Source organism: Myzus persicae, unplaced genomic scaffold (assembly GCF_001856785.1).
Source record: "Myzus persicae strain clone G006 unplaced genomic scaffold, MPER_G0061.0, whole genome shotgun sequence".
NCBI lineage: Eukaryota > Metazoa > Arthropoda > Insecta > Hemiptera > Aphididae > Myzus > Myzus persicae.
In genome coordinates this window covers 346,921-370,274 of record NW_019104111.1, presented here as the reverse complement: position 1 = coordinate 370,274, position 23,354 = coordinate 346,921, and the positions used below count along the sequence as shown (strand labels likewise).

Sequence of the window (23,354 nt, the reverse complement as noted above, 5' to 3'; positions counted from 1 at the left end):
TCATTTCGACACAATTGACATACGACCAGGGCCATATTTACCATTAGGCAGGATAAGCAACTGCCTATGGCCTCTGTTATTAGAGGGCCTCCTATTTTTAGGAATCTTATTTTTTTTTTTTCGACAAAGACTTGATAGGTTTACTATCAATAGAGTGATTTTACATCTTCTTTAAACTTTGATGACATCATAAATGAATTTGTTTTAAAAAGCAAGAAAAGTAATATTATAAAATAGCTTATAAATTATTTCTATTTTCAGTATGAAATAGTATTGTTTTTTTTAACAAATATAAATATTATTTATAAAAAAAATGTTAAATTTTGTTTTCAAAATCAATAATAAATATATACATATTATATATTAATTAATAAATAATAGGTACAAGAAATATGTCGCCTGTAGAGATAAAAAATGTAAAACATAATTATGTTTGTGAAAATTTATAAATGAATACAAAATTAAATAAATTATCATTTTGTTATATACAGCTCATTTGTAGAGGGGCTATATAAGTTAATGTTGACAGGGCCACATTTTTTATCTTACCTAAGGCCACAAAATGCCTAAATCAGGCCCTGCATACGACCATGGATTTCTCTACCTATAAATCATATATTATTATATATCATATACAATTAACTGATATTTAACAAAATTCGAGTCCACTCGAGGATAGGAAAAAAGACTAATTTTAAAGTTCAACTATTACATAAAGATTTTTAAAAATTAAAATAGTTTAAGCATGGATTTGGGCAAGGTGTCTATGCCCAAGAGGCGAGAAGAAAAACAAAACACAAAACCGACACCGTTCACCGTTCACTAGCGTAACACACCAGCGACCAGCTGTACGCAATATTGTGCACTTAAGCCGAATTCACAGCCACATCGTCGTATACCTTTTATATTTTTGGTCATTGTAATCATGGTATAATTTACTAACCATGATCAACCGGGAAATTTCCAGAGTTAGACCTAGCTCAACTTTGGGATGACACGACACGGCGACAATATATGGGACATAGGTAGCCTACCCGTCGTACACCAACTATAGATATATAACATTGAATAATATGATACCGCGGCCAGACATAAAATAAACGTACATACGCCGCTCAAAATACCAACTAATGGACGAAAGCGAAACAAAACAAAATAATAATGATTTAAAAAAAAAACCCATTCTTGCGGCAATCGTGTGGACACACAATATAAAATAATAATATAATGACGTGTTCTCACAACTCGTGTGTATATGCTGTGTACATTATGGTGAATATATACAACAACGGTACCTTCTACGGCCAACGGACTCAGCCGAAACGATAGAACCGATCGCGGTCGCGGTACAATAGTTCGGTAATTGTGATAAATCGCTTTTATTCATTTATTTAATTTTTCTTCTTCTTCCTCCTATGCCTCTGTCTACCACTACTATCTCTCAACACACACGCAAGCTCGTGCGGTATAAATATATATGTATGTATATGTGTGTGTGCGTGTGTGTGTTTTATACGTATTACGTACACCCTTACCGCCGCCGACGATTATTCTTAATGATTTCAAATAGTCCGTAACCGAAAATCAATCACAAACACACACACACACACACACGACGTTTCATAAACTTTGATGTCCGCGCACAACAATAATAATAGTCATCTGGGACGAAGTATGTACATTTTTCTACATAGATACATGTACACACGTTTTTATATACATCATGCCTATGTATAATAGTAAATGCACTATAATAAAACTATATATATGTATATGTGTGTATATATATATATATATATATATACACACACAAACACGACACACCGACGTATAACACTATATAACACGCTATATATTATATTCGAACGCGTACCTGAACTCCGATGTACAATAGTAAACATACCTACTATTTTCGTCATGTTACCATCGTATTGTTATTATTATTATAACAGACTTAACGACGAGGTGGTATTGTATTATACTATATAATATGCGCCTGTCGGTGCACACGAATTGCGTACCAAGTCAGGTAAACCGACCTTTTTGAAAGAATTGCGTTCCGGACGCAATTCATGTTACTTTTTGCTTTAACATTATTTTTAGTGGTTTCCAAATTTAATTTTAATTTTGGTAATATTTTTAAATTTGTTAACAAAAATAATAATAATTAATAATATTAATAATAATTAAATAATAATGAATTCACAATTAAAGGTTTTGTTAAGATAATGGCCAATAAATATGAATACAGATAAAATTGAATTATTATGATTATGACTTATGATTTATACCTATGCTATTATGTTTTCGGTTTCAATTTTTTTTTTTTAAATATGTGAGTATGACAATTTATACCTATGATATTATGATTTTAAAATTTAAATTTTTTATAGAACCTGACATATCTTTATTACTTCAATATCACTTTAGGAACCACTCAACTATAGATAAAAAGGCAACATGAATTGCGTCCGGGACGCAATTCATTCAAAAAGATTTGTTTACTACGGTACGCAATTTGTGTGCGCCCCGGCCTGTATACGTCTTTATAGTCAGTCTATCACTACAGTTAAAAAATGTAGTAAACTTAATTTGTAATTTATGTTATAACTAATAACAGTTGTGCATTTAATTAAAACGATTGAACATAGATCATTATCATTGTGCAGTAATCCCTCGTTATCCACGTATTTTTAATCCACAGTTTCGATTATCCGCGGTTGAGTCGGCGATAACATTTTCTTTACTACATACGATGAAATTGTACCTTAATTATACCCATACTTATAACAGATAAGCTACATAAAGTACATACCTTAATATGTAGATAATATGCAAATTTTTTTCATCCTTCCTAATATATATTATGTATGTATAAATAATTAATAAATTATATTAAAAAAATAAATAATCAAATAATTGTAAGACATATTACCCAACCTTTTTGTGATTTTTAAAATTAAATACAAAATAATAAAAATTAAAAATTGTATGTAAATTAAACCTAACCTCACGTTTTACATTGCTTTATGGTCTCGTTATCTGCGGTTTCAATATCCGCGCAACTTTGCTGGAACCTAACCTCCGCGGATAACGAGGGATTACTGTATAAGGTGCAAAGTTTAGAATTTAAAAGTATGAATTTTAATCAAATTTATCAAATTTTTTCTGACTGACAAATTAATATAGTGCAGTTATTCAAAACCATTTATCTGTTGCTTGCAGTGTATAGTCCCGAATTCTTCACAACTCGTAACGACCCTAAAAACCCTTACATACAAAATTATTTTTTTCAAACACCCGAATTCAACAACTCTGAAACTTGAGTATAAACTATTTTGTATGCAAAGCTCCGATTGCTTAAAATTGTACGGCCTTCGAAATTACCCGATCTTACTCCAAGTAATTCTTTTGGAGTTATATTAAAGACATTGTTTAGTGTGTTTGTAGGTACTACTATTTCCTTCAAGATATCAATCACACGAGAAGCTAAGAAGTCGACAGAGTCAATTTCAACAGATATGCTTGGAGCAAGTATGGGATGAATTTCACTATCATTTTATTTTATGTATCAACTATTATTCTAAACCTACAAACTTAGAATATATTTAACCATTTGAAACCGGATGAATCATTTTGAATATTCTGTAATATGTATTCAATTTTTGCTAACGAAACACCGCAGTACGCAAAACGTTTTCAGTTTGTAATATTTTGTTTTAAAATGCATTAAATGTCCCCCAAAAAAATAAAAAATACTAGATGCCTTCACAAATGTTTATAATATATATATTATATAAGATTGTGTACATATCATTGGTTTATACTTTTTGGATAAGTAGTAGAAACATAACGTGATTGTACGCGGTTCTATTTAATATTTTAATGTATTGATAATAGTAAATTGTAAAAGAAAAAATAAACAAGAATAATCCACGGGGAAAAAAAACAAACTTTTCCAGTATGTATTCAATAATTACATAATATACTATATTATATAACCTTGATCCTTCGTACCTTTTACAATTCACAATTATTTTTATTTGAGTGAATAATTTCCATTTTAAAATTTATGCTAAATCTATCTATCACACTGAAATACAAAATACACTGGAGAGTGGAGACAAATGAGCGCAACTGAAAGTATTTTATATACCAGTTTATAGCTACACTTTAAAAGAACATTTTAAGCTAAAATACTAACAAATTTCATAAAATTAATAAAAAAATAATATAATTCTTATAAATTTAAATTTTGTAGGTATTACACTATTACCTTTAAAATTAATTGATTTTATGTCTAACAATTAAATTGCATATGCCCCCACAAACAGGATGATTTTTTTTTAAGTAAAATAGTTAAAAATCTATTATCATTAGTCATTACCTATTTCCAAAACTGTTAACACTTTTTAAAGTAAAAAAATCAATAACTTAAGTTTCAGTTTTAGTGTATAACGATGTATAAGTACGTCTTATGGGTTATAAGTTATAACTTATATACAAGACTATAATATATTTAAGTCTACTATAAAATTCAATAGTTTTTTTGTTATTTATTACTATAGACATGTAAAACAGTTTAGATAACCGACTATAAGTATATTTTTAATCAGAGAGTTGAAGTCGGAGAATCGGAGATCTAAGGAATATATTATGGCAATAATTACCAGATTATAATAAGATATTATATGATCGTGAATAACAATTGATTAGATTCCAAAATTGAAAAGTAATGATTAAATTTAAGATTATTTAAATCTGTTACTTATCGGTTTTAATATATTGTGAACATTGACGAACCTTTTAGGATAACCTTTATGGGCATATTTCCGCTCAACTTAATAATAATATAATAGGATATAATGGGCTAGTAGATAGTGAGTAGATAATCTGAGCTGTATAGTTATTTTATGAATATTGTTTCACAGCGGGTTATATATTATTAATTTATTCTGATTTTTGGGTTCCGAAAAAAAAGCAATGATATAAAATCTTATATTAGTCATTATATGAATAATGTATATCAAATTTGTATTTAATTAATTATCTAAGTAATGTATGTAATACTAGTAATGTATAATGTTCAAAAACTGAATATAATTAATTTATATAGATGAATATGTTTCTTTTGTTTCCCGAGACTATTTTTTCTGAGATTCAAAAATAAACCTATGAACAATTTTTATCGTGTTACTCTATCTGCGCGACGTTATCGCGAGACGATGACGAATCTCCTGAGTACAGACAAATGAAAATAGTCGTCGTAGTAAAAAAACAACAAACAGCAATATATTACACACACTGACGGTGTTTTGGTGGACTTTCAAAACAAAAATGACTCATCCGACGACGTTTTTGCGAATATACAGACGCGAATGATATTATTATATCTCTCGCGAGGTTAGGGTTTTAATAAAGTTTATCCGGGTTGAAGATTTATCGAAAACGATGACGACCAATTTAATTACACTCTAGTCTGATTAATCAAATACACGGAGAGTTAATGAGTTTATCAGCGAATATAAGTATGAAAAAAAATAAGACGCTGAGGGCTTTTTGGAATTATTTTTCATTCGAAATCAGGAACGCGCAGGTAAGATAATATGGCACGTGACGTCTAATTCGCCGAAAACTGCTCTTATAATTAACACGAAATCGTATATAATATCAGAATAATATACTATGTACAAAATACATAATATTTATACTACGCAGTACGCGTACTACCATCGCCCTCACACCTTCTCATTCACAAAACCTATCGCTTTCTCGCTCACTCTCTCTCTCTCGACGAATAGTTTTAATTGCCATGCATTAACTAGTTGGATTGAATCATTATAATATTATACGAGAAAATTATTATTTACATACATATTATTGTGATCTCGTGATTCGAAGAGAATTAACTGTAGCCGCATCATAATGTAATTTCTATACACACACGCGCACACACGCGCACACACACACACACACACACACAACATAATACATTGAACACTAGCATTGTATTATGCACAAGCACAATGCGCAATATTATCGTCCGATGAAAAATCGATCGTAACAGAACTATAATATTATTTTGTTCAACAGCCGTGACAACGATTAACTTTTCATTAACATCGTGTTTTGCACTACCTAAGTATATTAATAATAATACTCAGTATTAGTTGAAGAAACTTTATTCTCGACTCGTCTATAAAGTAGTCAGGGACCGTGTGCCGTACCTCCGCCATTCAAACATAGATTTAATAATAATACACTCTACAAGTCTCAAATAATATGTATACTACCACTACTTTACTGCAGTTATAATAATATAATAATATCGTGGCAATTTTATATCATAATTTTTAAAGACCAGATCTTAGATTGTTTTCGTCCCGGCTCAAAGTATTATAGCATCGCAACAAAATCTAGCATTCGATATCATGATGGAGATTGTCCCCGTGTAGATAGCTGCATGGATAATAATATTAAAGAAATTAAATATATAATTAACAAGCAAGATTAAACATGTCAAGTGTGCTTACATTGATAGTGTTAGAATCTTTAAAATTAAAAGTTTCTGCTCAAATACTATCTTTATTTTTTAGTAGAGCGAATAATCGAACGTTCGGTCCACACAGTTAGGGTGCATGATTTATAATGCATAATATATATATAGAAATATAAAATTCCAAACAAATAAAAATCGTACACTGTCGCAATGTTGGCATTATACGGACTATGATTCGAATTTATAACATATAATTAAACTTAAGTACCTATACACCTATTAAACTTCCTACATTTTCAAAATACAAACATTCATTGGAGAATTTGCCAATAGGTACCTACTAATAAAGGATAGAGATTAAGAAATATTGATGTTAAAGCATATACAATTTGACAAAGAAAACATTGAGCGAAAAATTAATCATACTCAAAAATGTAAGAAGGCAACCATTATTAATTTTGTTTGGCTATTTATTCAGAGAAATGTCAACGCAATAATTATTTTCTCTCAGACCCACGCACAACATAAATAAAAAGATTTTACCTAAAATTGTTTTTAATAATTTTTGAGTAAAATCGCCTATTATAAAAATTATAAAGGATAATATTTTATTGCATATGACACATATATTTTGATGGGTGATTTTACTCAATATAACATTACACAAAAATAAAAAACAAAAAATAAAATTATTCCGCGGAAATACGTTTTGTCTAGTTACGCGTGGACTAAAGAAAAAAACAAACAGCGCGCTGACATCCTCTTATAAAAAAAAAAACGATTAAGCCATATTCAGATGGTAATTTATCAGAACTCAATAAATATATTATATATTTGATACAATTTATGAATTTTAAGTTTTAGATAAAATCCTAATAATCTTTTATCATCTTAGAGTAAATTTTCCCTGTACACAGCTTATTCAAAGTTACAAGTACCTATATAACATTATATAAAATTATATGTATCTTATAATAATTGTCGACTTTTTAAAAAGCGCCGTTGAATATAGCACAAACAAACGAACTACAAATAAATACGTCAATCGCTTTATTATGTACTTATTCATTACAAAAAATAACGATTATGTTAACTATATAGGAACTGTTATCAAATCCTTGTTCGGTAGTCTAATGCGCGGGGAAAAGTAATCGTTTGGACTCGCAAAAAAACGCTCCTTCCCAATAATAAATATTAATTTAATTTACGCTTTTGGTGTGAAATTTTTTTACACTGTCGTGAGGTTCGTCATCGTCACCATCATAATCATAGTCGTCTCATTATAAATTATTGATTGGAAAAAGGCACAGTCAACGATAAAATTAAAATAATATAACTTATAGTACACGACGATGATAATTATGATGAAGAGGACGTAAACCACACTAAAACTAAATATTTACGTAAAATAATGATAAAAAATATAAAATATAAGTCACCTCAACCGTTTGGCTTCGTCGATGAACGGCCGTTTCTGGGGTTCGGTAAGGAGCTTCCACTCCGCACCCAGCCGCTTGCTGATCTCTGAGTTGTGCATCTTTGGGTTTTCCTGAGCCATCTTACGCCGCTGTCCCCTGGACCACACCATGAACGCGTTCATGGGTCGTTTGATGTGCTGCTGCTGTTGTGCAACTGCTGCGGCTTCCTGGACGCCCGCAGCCACGGCTGTAGCCGTACCACTATGATGTTGCTGCTGCTGCTGCTGCTGCTGTTGCTGCTGTTGCTGCTGTTGCTGCTGTTGTTGCTTTTGCTGCTGTTGGTGGTGATGATGCATTTGTTGTTCGTGTTGAGCTCGGTGCTGCAGGTGCTGCTGCAAGTGTTGGTGTTGCTGCTGTTGGTGCTGGTGATAGGCCGCGGCTGCGGCAGCGGCCGCAGCGGCGTGATGGTGATTTAGCGCCGGTGACTGATGTTGGTGCAACATCATCGCGGCCGCGGCTGCTGCAGCCGCTGCTGCTGCGGCGGCCGCGTTGGCCGCAGTGGCCGGCGGCGTGGTGGTCTTGCCGTTGCTCATGACCTGCACCGGCCGTGAAAAGCTGAGACGTCCGGTGGGCGGCAGTGGAATTTTGTGGTGACGGTGAAGCGTGTGGAATGTGCCGGCTAAACGGGCAGACGGGTTGCCGCTTAGTAGACAGTAAATGCACGCACGGCCGATCAGCAGCTGCAGAGGGCCGCGCGTCACGGTGTCCGAAATGCGTGTGCTGCACACGCGGCGGCACGCGGTGGCGGTGGCGGCGCCGCCGGTCGTCCGCGGCGCCCCGCCAATGGCGTACCGCCACCGTTCCCGCCTCTTATCGACCGCCAGCCACTTTCCCATTGGTCCGTTCGTCAGTCGCCGCCGCCGCCGCCGCCGCCGACGTCGCAGCAGTCACCGGCAGTCGTCGCCGCCGACGTATTTTTCCGTTCAACTATATACGAAGATGATGATGATGCAACCGAGACGCAACAAGTATGTGTGTGCGTGCTGCACTGGTGAGCGAGGTGTTATGTCGTACGTAGAATAGGCAGATGCAAATTGACAGATCTAAACGTACAGTGTTGTAGGTAAACCTGCAAGAAAAAAAAATCAAATTCAAATTTCATTGACTTATCACAAAAAAAAAAAAACTTTTTTTATAATTATTACTAGGTGCCCATTGTTATTACTTATTAATATGGCCAGGATTTGAATGCAAAATGCATCATTCTGCAAGTACAAAATCCGTTTCATATACATCATAGCATTGAAAACTTTTATTTTGAATATTTTATAATTTTTAGGTTGTTTTGTTAATTTTTAGTGCACATTACTTTGGTCATATTAGTAATATATAATAAGACAGTAATAATATGAGTACATTAAATGCATTTTTAGATTTAACTTAATTGGTATAATTCAACAAAATAGCTCATACAATTTTGTTTCGTCCATATTTTATCATTAATAATCGAAACAACGAAACATCGTTCTTTTAAGGTTCTATTTATGTTTCCGATACGTCGATAACGTCTTTAGCTACCTATCTACGATGCGATTAACGGCGGTTGTGCGTTCGTGACTCAAAACATAAATGTCTATAATATATATAGTGGTCAGTTGGTGTCGTTAAATTGTAATTATTTCGTAAAGTTCGTATTTTCGTTTGTCGAAGATGCGTTAACAGCAAACAATATTGTGATTTAAATGCATTTTTTTATAAAATTTACTGCAACATTTTAGAGCATTTAGGATAGTATTTCTAAGGCATTTAAATCCTGGCACAAGTTATTAGTTATAATAAATTATTATAAGTATATGTGAGCTTTTTGGAGGATATTTTCAAATTAACAGAGACGCAGATGACACAATCTGACATACATCCTCCGATACTCGTATAGGTATATCTATTTTATAGTTACCTATACGTATATATTAAATAATTATTATTGCTGTGTTATTAGGAAGATTTTGTCTGTTGCTGTACGGTGATTTTATTTCGTGACAGATTATATATAGGTATACTATAGACACTTAATTATAACATTTTAAAATTGTTTTCTTATGATTCCCTTTTAAGTACCATCGCATATTTCCATGTTTATGCAGTATAATATACCTTTTGAGTACAACAATATTGTCATGAACCAATTTAACATAAAAACTTAATAATAATATAAAACGAAGAGGACAAATAATTCACTATCGCAGTAATAATAGGGTACCTATAGTAGAGTTCCGTTTCTGTCCGTATATCTATGTATCTGAATGTTAGTTTCAGATGTAGATTGGTATAAAATCATAATAATATCTAGAATTTCTTATTCCTAAAATGTTAAATGAGGCAAAATCTTAAGTAAAATATAAAACGAATTGTGTTCACTAAAATATCAGAAAGTTATAATCGCAATACATCTAAATAAGTCACACAAACATAGTCTAATTACAAGTCATGTCCGATGCACGGCAGTGGACCCCCGCGTGAGTACACAATCATGCGGTTAATTGCAGTGATGCTTATATATTTTTCTCTTTTTATATTTGTAACACCTATTTGTATTCATTATATTTTGTTCTTAATTTAACTCTTGTTTAATGTTTTCTATTCCTATAAATTCGTTCAAATTAGATACATATACTAACAAAATGCGTTTACTTAAAAAACAGAAATGTACTCATATTATATACTGCGAATAATTAGTATACTTCCAAACAACTATAACAATTTTAAAAAAACACCAACCAATGCATTCACCAATTGTATACATAATATACATACATACCTAACGTGTAATCAATTTATTCAATCTCTGATAAAAAAACACAAAAGTATAGCTGTCTTCAGCAGATACATTTAAAAAATTACGTTAAAATATAGTACATTTATACATAGGCAATTCATTCCCAAATCAGTCAATTAACGCATATAAACATAATAATATTGTACCGTCTATGGGTTCCTAATACTGTATACATTTTGTCAAAGAATTCATAAACATACCTATATTAAAAATTAAAATCGAACATTCCGGAGTATGTGTAGTTTGCCCCAGCTTATTATCTAAAACTTATGAAAAATACGTATGCTTTGATCCCCTTAAGTTAATCAACTTGAAGCAAATATATACTATATTATTATAGTGTCTATAACTATACTGCAGGAAGATCAGTAATTAGTACTTATGTCTAATTACATACATCACGTAGATCGTATCCGTGTTTATTGTTCTTAATTTTACAATTTGTAAATGATCTTAATCATATTTTTTAATAACAAAAAATTATTTCGTTTCAGTAATTTTTTAATGAAAATCAAAATATTAACTTATATAGCAATACACATTTATATCCTAATATTGACAAATACCTGTTGGTAGCAACCGGAAAGTCGTTAGTCAAGTTGGTTTTATTTTACTCGTTATAGCCGATAACTCGTAATAACCATACTCATTGTAGACGTATATTTTAACAATCACATTATGGGCTCGTGCCCGGGACCTATAGCGTTTTGCTTGTTGTAAGCAGTATCTCGTTCTAAGCGATGCTTGTTATAGTGATTTCTACTGTATAATATGTATTTCTACCCAAATAATATAATAATACATGCACAAGCCAAACAATATCTCTAGATGTATTATATGGGTTTACAAATTAATCTTTTTAGATCAAAAATAAAATGTCAATACACTAATTAGTAATTACAATTTAAACTTCAGGTATAAGAATATACAGTCTCTTAAAGTACCAAATAAATCCAAAGACCATTTTTCTACTATAATATTTCTATAATAAGAACCATCATTGTAAAACCAATACATATTTTTAGCCCCGCTAAGAATGAAAAAATAATAATCTTTTTTTGTAACTATAATGTTGTATGAGCTTATAAATATTTTATAAAAACGTTTGAATAATTAAATTAGCTTACATTGGATACGATCACATGGTACAATATTCAAAGAGCATAACTTTCCGCACACCCAATATTCTTTATACCTATATACACTTATTATACTTAATCTAATAACTTTAATTTGTATGAATATTTAAATATTTAGATCGCAAACAAGACACTCCAGAATACAAACGTGTGGGATGCACAAAACAATTTTTTCAAATGTGTACGAGGTAGCGATGACAGCATGACACAATGATATTTCGTAAATACAATACTCCGGATGATGCAGATAATAGGAATACAATAAGGGGTAATGTACCGCGTTTATTAACAACAATGGCAGCAGTCTACACGTCCATTAGAATATTTTTTAAGTTAACTTAATCAAAAAAGTTCAGTTCACTTCAGTTTCTATAGGATCAAAACTAAAAGAATATTCGTGTGGACACAACTTGAAAACATTTAGTTTATTAATTATTTTAATAATATTTAACATAATATAGTATGCTTATTAAAGATTTAATTTGTCTTTTGCCATTTTTCTCGGTAAAAATTCTCAAACAACAGCGATTTGATGAAACATTAACAAGTGATACGATAATACATCTGAAAATGTACCTATTTAAATTTGTTATGATCGATATTTGATCTCTGAAATAGTGTTTAAGACTCTACTCGTCACGCAATGACTTAACAAATTAAACAATTATATATATTATAAAATATACGTATACATTTCTTAAAAATATTAATAACCCTACAAAGGATACATTGGAAGGAAATCTGAAACGAGTGCACATGTTGTTTATCGGTTGATATTATGTACGGAAAAATGTAAATAGAATGAATAAAAAAAAGGGAGTAAGATGACGCGTATGGGATGTCGAGAGGGTGACAAAATACTTAGTAGACCCTCCTAATAATCACATTCACGGGCCCTCCGAGGCTCTTAAATAAAGTGTATATTTACTCTATATATACTCGTACATGTATATTTTCATTGCTTCCATTGAATTTGAATTTTAGTCTGATTTCTGACACACATATTGTTATTCAAAATAGTCACGACCTATTGTGTCACTTAAATAATCACACGGAGAAGAATGTAATAATTACAACTATGAATAGGTGCCGTTATATTTTGATCGATTGTTTATAATTATTACATTGAAGTGAATTGACGATGTTCGTTTTGAGAATAATAAAACAATAAAGAACCCTCCGAACGTTGAAATTTAAATTAACAAGGTACAACATGTCACACTAGTACGAATGGCAAAAAAAAAACGAAGATTTTAAATACCTATTCACAAATTCAATTTAAAACAATCGAATTTTACGGTGGTCAATTTTTGTTGTATATTTAAGCTGATCTGTAGGCATCATAGATTCATAGAATTATATCAGCTTAAATCAAACAATTCAATATTCCAATGACCAATCATTAACACATTACCATTTAAGGGAATTTTATTTTAATGAAATATTCTGATAATACAAAGATAATTGTTTGGTAAAAAATAATTATAAATAATTTAATAAAAGAAATGTATTTGGATATTTCGTTAAAGCACACAATAATTTTTGTTAACCGTCAGTCGGTCGCATCGGCGTAGAAATACATGAAATAATACGTCAAATAAAAATAACAAGATAGTTTGAAATAGTACGAATATGATAAAATAAGTACCTACGTTATTTGATGCGAACGTGAGCAATCGCATAAGAGCTAGAGCACTCGGCAACTAATCCTACCGATGTCGTCCGAAAGGGGTACGGCAGATTTTCGAAAAATAATCAACCAAACAAAATTTATATATATAAAAAACTTACCTTGCCAGCTGTGTGCTTCATATCTGGCAGATATTAAATTTAGAACTCTATCATTCAAGTACTCCAACGTATAATCTTAATCGACAAATTAATTATCTGATTACGATAGATTGACGACACACCATATAGTGTGTGAGCACTGAACAGTATTGTACTTAGTAAGACGTATTTAGTTCCCGTGTAAGCTCGAAAATTAATTTTACAAAAACTTATACTAATTAAGGTGTTTGCGCATTTTAATAAATGGACAAAAATATGGGTTTTTAATAAAAATGACCAGTGATAATATGTCGTTGAGGTGTGCAGAAAAAAAATGTTCTTCTAGAATAGAGATAAATACATTTATAACTGCATAATTGTTTGTGTTGACGGTGAGCATTTACGTGATATGGTTAACGCCTTGTGTCATATTTTGCATAATAGATGTAAAAGAAAAGCAACTTAAAATATTTTCGATACACCATCAAAAATAATGAGTCATGAGTTGTGAGCTGCTGAAAATACGGCAATGGTTTCAGATGATATTAGAAATATTTTGAAAGATAAAAAAAAATTAACCAAATGTCTTAAAATTATATTTACTTTCATTTGTTTGATATAACTTTACCTTACCTAAACTTCGATGCATATATGACATAAACGATTCACTTCATGCTTCGTGTACCGGGGACCGCATGAGTATGTGCACTAAAGATGCATTAGCTACCTCAATATGATAATTCATCAACCCAATCCGGTTCCATGTAAAAAATTGTTTTATCAGTACACTCAAGTTCTAGAATTCTATATTCTATATACGACTGACTATATATAATACATACTAACAAGACTATTAAATAAGATAAATCAAAAGTTAATATAATATACAAGTGAAATAACAAAACAAAACATAATGAAGTGTCCAAATTGCCCAATCCCTCCCACACCATTTAACCACGTTTGCGTAAGTATACTTGCGGATAGAGATAATGAGCCATCCCGTATTGGTGTTTTCGGCAAGTGCTGTACCGTGCAAGGACTTTGAAATATAGGATATATTATATAGTGTTATGTAATATATACGTATAGTTGTAGGTTGCAGACTGCAGCAGTACAAGGGCCATGGCGCAAATCCAATATAAAACCGACACAATGAAAACAGAAAAAAAAGAGCCGACTACGACGAGTGCTGGAAGCAGTGTTTTCGGCCGATACTGTGTACATAACAGTATATATTATTATTATTACTATTATTATTATGTGCGTGCGGGTTAATAGTCGCGCGCGTAAAGGGGACTTTTTCACACAAAAGGGGTTAAATCTGATGGCCGGCCAAATTGATACCGAAATCCTCTTCATTGTTTCTTTCATCAAGTCTCTATTCATGCGGCACGTGCGTGCGTGTGCGTGCCGGCGGCTCATCTGTGTACACACACACACCCCCACATCGCCCCTACCACCCTCCCCAAAACAAGCTGATTCGTGTGCGTGAGTGTCGCCACGGATGCGAGGACATTGCTCGTATGTATGTGTGTATGTGTTTAGAGAACTTTTAACCCGACTTTAAGCGACCGACAAACCGCGATCGACGACGATGGGTATTATCCGGAAGATCGTTTTGCGGGTGCGACGTTCTCTTCAAGAATAACTATACGTATAACCTATTACTATAATACACTTAACAAATGACGGCCCGTAAGTTAACATATTATCTGACCAGTAAACAAGAAATCAATTTTTTTAATTTTAATTTTTGATTAATTAAATGAGATTTTCATTAATTTTAGTTAAATTTATTGATTTTGCCTTTACTTTCTTTGGATCAGCATTCAACATGCATATTAAATTTTTCATAGGACTTTATTGATATTTTAATTTAAAGCGAGTTATCTACATATGTTAAATATATAAAGAAGAAAAACGGTTCGTCTGTTCGGGGCTATCTCTGAAACTAATAAACCGATCTTAAATTGTTATAACTTATAACATTAGAAAGCTACACTATCCTAAGGATCTCCGATCTATAGGCTATATTATTATGTTATCGCGATAAGTAGACAAGGCCCTTAACTTTTTTTTATTGCAAATTTCAGAATTTGTAGAAATAATAATAATAATAAATAATAATATTTTTTTGTTTATTATAGAGTTGGCTACTGGTTACAAAATGTGGTATAGATGAATATCAAACTACCAATTAGTTATAAGGTACCGATTTTAAAAATTGTTTCACCAATTCAAACTGTTATTGTGATTAAATATAATTGTAGACCTGTACTTTATATGACTGTGTCAAAAATCGTTAAAAGATATTAAGATGTGGTACCTCCAGGCTCCAAGGGAGGTTAGTCACGAGAATTTTTGAACATTGCTACGCCGGATATTGAATTACGAATTTAACACAAATTTTGAATCATAATATAATATATAATATATACTCTATATTATAGTCGGAATTTTTAACTTGCATCGGTTCGCGGAATCAGCTATAGTAACTATATAAAATATTATAAATTTAAATTTCTCATAACTATCTTTAAATTTTAAATACCAATAAAATCCTAAGAAATGTCTTAGGTGGCTAAATAATATTCTTGACTTTGAGTTTGATAAAAGTTCAATTCACTGTAATATATTTTTAAATAACAGGATAAAATGGATTCTTCGTAAAATTTGGCAAGTTGAGCGTCAGTAAGACAAAGACAATACATGCAGCTAGCCAATATGAAATAATATTATGTGATTTGTTTTGAGGAAAAATTAGTTCAACCTGCTAAAAATAAATTAGCAACCACTATTTTTGATTCCATAACATTCATTGGTAAAATGGAAACCGTTTACAATATTTAATCCTGTCAGAGAAAAATAGAAAATATTTCTGTTTTATGTTGTAAGTTAATGACAGTCGTAGGTTTTTTTTAAGAAAAACACATAAACATATTTAATTTGTATTGGGGGGGGGGGTCATTAAGTTACCTCGCCAAAAAAACTTACATAACCTCCAATGATCAATTATTTTGATTACTAAGTAGATTGTAGATATTTAATTTTTCCCGCTCCATTATAATAGGTAACTAACCTAAATATTTTGAGAATATTTTGTATGCACGACAAATGACAATAATACAATATTGAAAACTATGATTAGTAAAAAACAATATAATACAATATTATGGTATTGTGTAGGAATTGTCGCGGCTGATTAGGACGACGGTAACGGGCGGCGAGTACGAGAGTCCGGAGCGTTGCTTTCTTTTCATCAAATTCAAGTGTCCGTTTAATTGAATTGCCACCGAGCTGTGTATCTCGTCGTCGTTTGCAGTATCGTCGACATAAGCACAATAAAGGCGCGTAAAACCCACCGTTGCTGGACGACAATAATAATATTGTACAAACAATTACTATAATAAACAAGTGTTTGGTGGTCGTGTTTTTACCGCGTGCAGTGTATTTATACTTGTGTTTGCGGCGGCGACTCGATCGAGCCCTGTAAATAACAATGGTATAATAATACAAAACTGCGATGAACGGCTAGCCCGGCTCAAGCCCGTCTTTATCGACTGCCACTGCCGACACATCACAAAACCACCGTTATTGTGTTGTGACGCGTACATTGCGAGTCTGGTATCCAAAGTCTATATAGTAGTATAGTACCCGAACGTATAGGTATATTGTTGCTTACGCAGTATTATATAGTCAACACCAAAAATGCCTAATGTGGTGTAATAGGTAATAATATATTTTGGTAAGCAAGGTGGAATATTTATAATTTTACATTCGCTTCGCAAGATTATAATATTATCCAATTAAACAGAATATTCAGATTTATGTAAAAACACCTACCTATTTGTACTATCGCACCGCTATGAGTCACCAAATGTCATCACTTTATAAAAATCCTAAAAAGAGTGTCTAATTAAGAATAAACCAGCCGTAGACTGTAGGTTGACAGCACCTCCGCCGTATACTATATTTTGTATATTACATTGTTGTAGCAATACAAAATAAAGTATTGTAGTACTATACCCTAGTTATAATTCATATCTATTTCAACGGTTTTTATTAATATTACTAACCCAGCCCGTAACAATATAAGTATGGAGTAAGTTTGTTTACGATACGAAATTGAGAATCCAATGTACTCATAATATAGAATCTTTAAGTTTAACTTTCATCGTATAAAGTATCTTATTATCGATAAGTTATCATGATATTATTGGTAGCTTCTGTAAGTAAATGTAAAGAAGGTTTATAAAACCTAAACGAAGCTCAAATAAAATAGTTTACTTCGTCAACGAAATAAAAGCGCCCAGAAAGCTGTAACCGTAAACAGTTCTTTAGATTTCTTACTAGGTTATAAATAAGCCGAAAGTCGGAAGTCAGGTACAATTTTTTGGGAGGGGTTAACAATTTTACAATGAATACCTTAACACGAAAAAAGTTGTTCTCGTTTCAATAGAAAATCAATTGCTATAATTTCATAACAGATGATGATATTGCAAAAAAAATGTACTTAAATACGTCACTTTCAATGTTACGAAATAACCAGCATAACAGGTTAACAGCTAGTAAAGAAACTTAACGTTGTCATGCTTTTAGGTCTAAATTGTCTAAAATACACACTACTTCCCCATACTAAAAATAATAATAATCGTGTGGCATTGAATACGTATTGATATACTTACACGCTACACATTGTGATCGATATTTTTCGTAATAGGTCATCGTGTATGCAGACGCGCCCTATTTCGTATTGCACATTGTTGTTGTACGACACAAAACTCAAACTGAAATGACAAACGCGAAGAGCAAAACTGTTGTTGCATTGTAAACTAGCATTATGCGACAGACGGACGCGCGGAAATTGCGGCAGCGAACGTTTGGACCGACACAACGCATTCGACGTCATCCCCGGCGACGTTTATTATATGTGGGCAATTTACAGGACACCGTGTCCATATAAAGTATAATTCGATGGTAGAAAGGCCAAGTAATGTAACCCATGTATCCAATGGAATTTTTCAGGAGCGATTAAAATATGTTAATTGTATTGTTAAAAATGACATACTTATAGAGTGTTGCATCATTTTTTTGTTCTGATTTTCCACATCAAAAATGATTTGAAGGTTACTTTACCTGTGAAAAACGTGTTTTATAAGTCTTAATCATTATTGAAGTTAAAATCTCTATCTCTAGACGGCATGGCTTATACCTAGAGAGCGAATTTTTAGGTTTTTACATGTATTTATTGGTTTTGCATATTTAATAGCATATAAATAGCGTAGAAAATGTGTACAATTTTTGATTACGGAATTCGTAGAAAAAAAAATTGTATTAAATACAATAAAAATAAAGTAAACATTTTTTGTATAAATATTCTGATCATATTTTTGGGGATAATATATTGCATTGTTGTCGGTAAAAAAAAACAATTTTCACTCGCCAAGTGAAGGATTTATATTTTATAATACGTTTATAGTTTGTAATTTAATTGGTTATCTTGTCACTCTGGTCCTATCGGACTGTGATATACTGTTTAGCTAACTGTTTATCATTAATCATTATCATTGAGTAATTTACCTAATGTTTAATTCAGACCATTACCGATACGAATGCACAGAACTATTCAACAGTCAAACATAGGTAATATTCTAATTTCGAGGGTAATATGATATACTTTATATTACTTTACTTGGCCACTTAGGTGGGTAGGTACATAATTAAATTTTAGTTTTTTCATAAATCATTTAGTATCATATTTTAAACTTTTAAGAGCCTTTAAGAAATATGCTCGTTAGACTTATATTACTTGGTTTCCTACCTTCGATATAACAATAGCTGCTGTTAGACTGCTGATTAGAAAGATCGTCTATCGTCGATAGACTATTGACAATTCGACTAAGATCGATCGATCATATTCCACGTCAACGTAATAATTTCTTTGAAAAATAAAAGTGTCGATAACGACGAGGGTGTACGTAATACAATGTGGTAAATAATAGAATTTTATTTAATATAATATGATTTGCAATAAACCGTTGTGTATTCGCAGCACTCATCGTCATTGCGATCGCCACGTAAAAATTATAGTTGTAGAATATTGTACAGTCGAAGTAAATATTTTCTCTATACAGCATAGGCGGTGGAAGGGGATCAAAATGTGGGAGGAGTGCGTAGATAGTATATTATATAATTGAGTTAAGCGCAGTGCGAACGGCGTTCCCAAGAACACTTTCATTAACACATATTATTTTAGAATATCGCCAATATTTTACTAGCAATGTTTATGTGGTTAACTGTAGTACTTTGCAACAACGTTATAAAAAGGCATTGTTAACAATTATATACAGTGTTTGATTTTATAATAGGACTTTTTGGATATACTCTAAGTGGCGGCCCGTGGAAAAGGGCACACGTAAAAAGAAAATGATTTATGAAGAATTAAAATTAAATTAAATCATGGTTGTCGCCGTCCATAATACACATAACACAACAGACATTTTATCATCAGAGTTATGAATTATTTTATGACGATGGGGTAAAATGTTTGTGCCCCATATATTGTGAACCACACCAGCCGCCAATGTATACTCCCCATCCTCACTTCCTAATCGACTTTTTAGTATTTATTAATACAAAAATGTTTGTAAAATTTTTAGTTGTTTTAAAAATTAACCATTTAGATACACCGATATTAGGATTCCATAAATGTAACAACTAGTAATTTCAAATTTGATATAAAAATAGTTTTAATTTTGTTCATGTTTTATTTTAATAAACTAAAATATACTATAAATTACTAAATGCCTCGCTAAATGCACTATATGTACAATGTGCATAGGTGACATAGACATACAATTATGATTTTCCACAATCATAAATCAAAAATTTTAAAATATATTTTGTGATGGGTTTTATAAAAATCAGTGAGAGGTGTGGAGTGTGGATTCTTTAAAGTACCGTCTATAATACTCTATATAGTTGTCACAATAGATTCATTTTTTAATGGAATCTTCATATTGGTAGGTATAACTATACCTAATAAATTTAGTACTTAGTATAGGTATGTTCTGTAGATGTAAAATATTAAATAGTATTTTACCACCAACCACTATGCAAATGGGTTTCTATGCAATTGTTCTATTACATTATTTTACACTAATGAAATATGTGTCTGGCGAGGTACTTTTGAAAAATGTTTAAGATTGTTGAGAACTACCTTTACTTACTAAGAATTATTATGTCTATAGGTAGGATACGGCTATATTAAATTTAAAATAATGCCATGGTAAAGAAGTATTAATGAATTTATATTTGTTTATAACTTAGAAAGCTTCCATTTAACCATAATTACCTACGGTACTTACTACTCGGCAAAATGAGAACAATTTTTTAAAATTAAAAAATATAATAGGTAAGGTACAGCTAGGAAAAACAAATCTTAATAATATTGGTGTAAATGTTACAATGTTTGAATGAACAATTTTAAATTCTATGATCAGTATATAAATTATGTTAAATACCTTTAAAAACTTTTAAACTTAACTGTTAAACTTTTTGTAAGTATGGCCATGTAGATAATCATCAAACGATTGTATCAATCTATTGTACATTATTCACATTGATTAGGTACCTAATTGAAGCTAAAATTTGATGGGTTAATAAAGATGAATAAATTGTAAAAAATACTTTTAAGATGGCTGTTGTCTCATTTAAAAGCTTAGGCGTTTAGAGACAATTGATTAAATTGTGTTGTAAACATGTAGTAAATTAATAAATATTATCATCATTATTAATATTATTATATTCGACTACCTCTTTCTAACAATACTGACACTAGGCAACCTATAGCGGGATAGGGTAAACAACACAGTTCATAATATATTAATATACCAGAATATGCCAATGCTATTCATATAGAAAGTTGATACTATGTCTTACACACTTACAGTCCTACCCAAACTTTCACCACAATAAAAAATAAACATAAGTAACACATTCAAATTGTATTATCCAGGATAGTAGTATCAGTATGGTATAAGATTATAAACTATTATTCTTACAACATAATATAAATACTCGTAAAAGTACTAAACTTTAGTTTGTTGATTGGGAGGACTATTATAACTACTAAGTACTCAATACTAATGCAATAAGAAATAATGATTAAAATTTAAAAAACGAATAACCAACAAACTAACTTGTTTTGAATATATATTTATCTTATCAAAGCAGCGTCATTGAATGGCTGCTATTATGAACACTAAACTCTACCTACTAACCCTACACTACTATAAAAAAATTTATTTTGTAAGTAGATACTTTATAACTACATAATTCAATTTAACTATTATTCAAACTGACTTTATTTTATTCTACCTACCTATTTACATAATCGTATAATAATTAAAAGATGATAAATATTATTAAAATCATAATTATATAATTATTAACAATGGTCAATGACCAGCAAATGCATTTTTAACCACACACTAGTATGCACATAATATAATAATATAATAATAATAGGCATGTCGGTATTATGTATTTATGTACCCACTAGCTTCATAACAAATAGGCACCTAAGGTCTACCATAGCATCTAAGTTTCAAAAGTGCATTTCAACTAAATATAACCCGGAGTACTGGACTGAATTCCAGTATTATAGCTGTTCGTCAGCAGACAACGTCTATCTTAACACCGTTGTGTGTAACATTTTTCTAATCTAAGCTTTTTTTCTTTAAACTAAGGCTTACCTTCAGTGTTCGTCGATGCATGCACTGATCGGTGAATGACTGCCAAAGTTCTTCAAGTATAGAAGTAATACCAAATAATAATGGTGTGGTGGGCGGGTTCAGTGTTGAACAAAACGAGTGCACTTTCGAGACGATTTCTGGGCGACGGTTATTTTTTCAGACGTCACACTTTGACGAGTCTGTTGTACTGCTGTCGAGAAACAGTCGTTAAGGTTACTTAGGTTCGGATATTCACAAGACTGGTCACTGATGGCGAACGTGGACGGAGCGGTATCCGAGAAGAGCATACACGACCCTCCACACGTGACGGCGTAATAACACTAAATAATTAGGAATCAAGAAGTATTATTAGGAACGACGAAAGTATGAAAATAATAATATTATGTTGTAGCCGATCGCCACGAGCGTCGTCACTGGCATTCTATCGAGAAAAACCCAGTAAAAGTTGTTGTTGTCGTGCTCGCGATGGTAAATTTATACCGTCATATTAATATTTCCATGTAAACGAAGACCAAAATAATATAATATTATTTAACTACGCGGTTACACTTTAATAATAGTTATCAATAGTTGTTGTAAACTATTATGGTGGTGCACCTATTCCGAAGATATTAATAATCTGCAAAACTCTATAAATTGGTAAATATACATTTTACGACAAAAATAGTTATTAATACTGTCTTCCCCCGACGACGGTCTTTCCATGAAAATCGTTCTGCTCGGAAATATAATAATATAATTATCATGTAGGTATATCGCGCGGATTCAGCACGCGCCCACGGCCCACCACTAAGCTCTACCACCTAATTAAACGAGTGAAATGGGCGAGTACCGAGTACTGGCTGTCCGGCTCAAGTGATTACCGAGTACCTGACGTCATAAACGTACTACCCACCACCCACCCATCACAAACTTAATTAATATAATAGTGAAACA

General features: G+C 31.8%; 1 protein-coding gene across 1 annotated transcript in view; it reads right to left on the bottom strand.

Moving 5' to 3' along the window:
* Positions 1 to 22,822, bottom strand: part of LOC111038859 (transcription factor Sox-1-like) — a 31,287-nt gene extending 8,465 nt beyond the window's left edge. Inside the window, exons 1-2 of the mRNA XM_022322121.1 lie at positions 22,419 to 22,822; positions 7,939 to 9,046 (exon numbers count right to left, since the gene is read on the bottom strand). Of these exons, the coding sequence (XP_022177813.1) occupies positions 7,939 to 8,813 (875 nt within the window). The 5' untranslated portion in view covers positions 8,814 to 9,046; positions 22,419 to 22,822. The remainder of the gene's footprint in view (positions 1 to 7,938; positions 9,047 to 22,418) is intronic.
* Between the last annotated feature and the right edge of the window lie 532 nt (positions 22,823 to 23,354).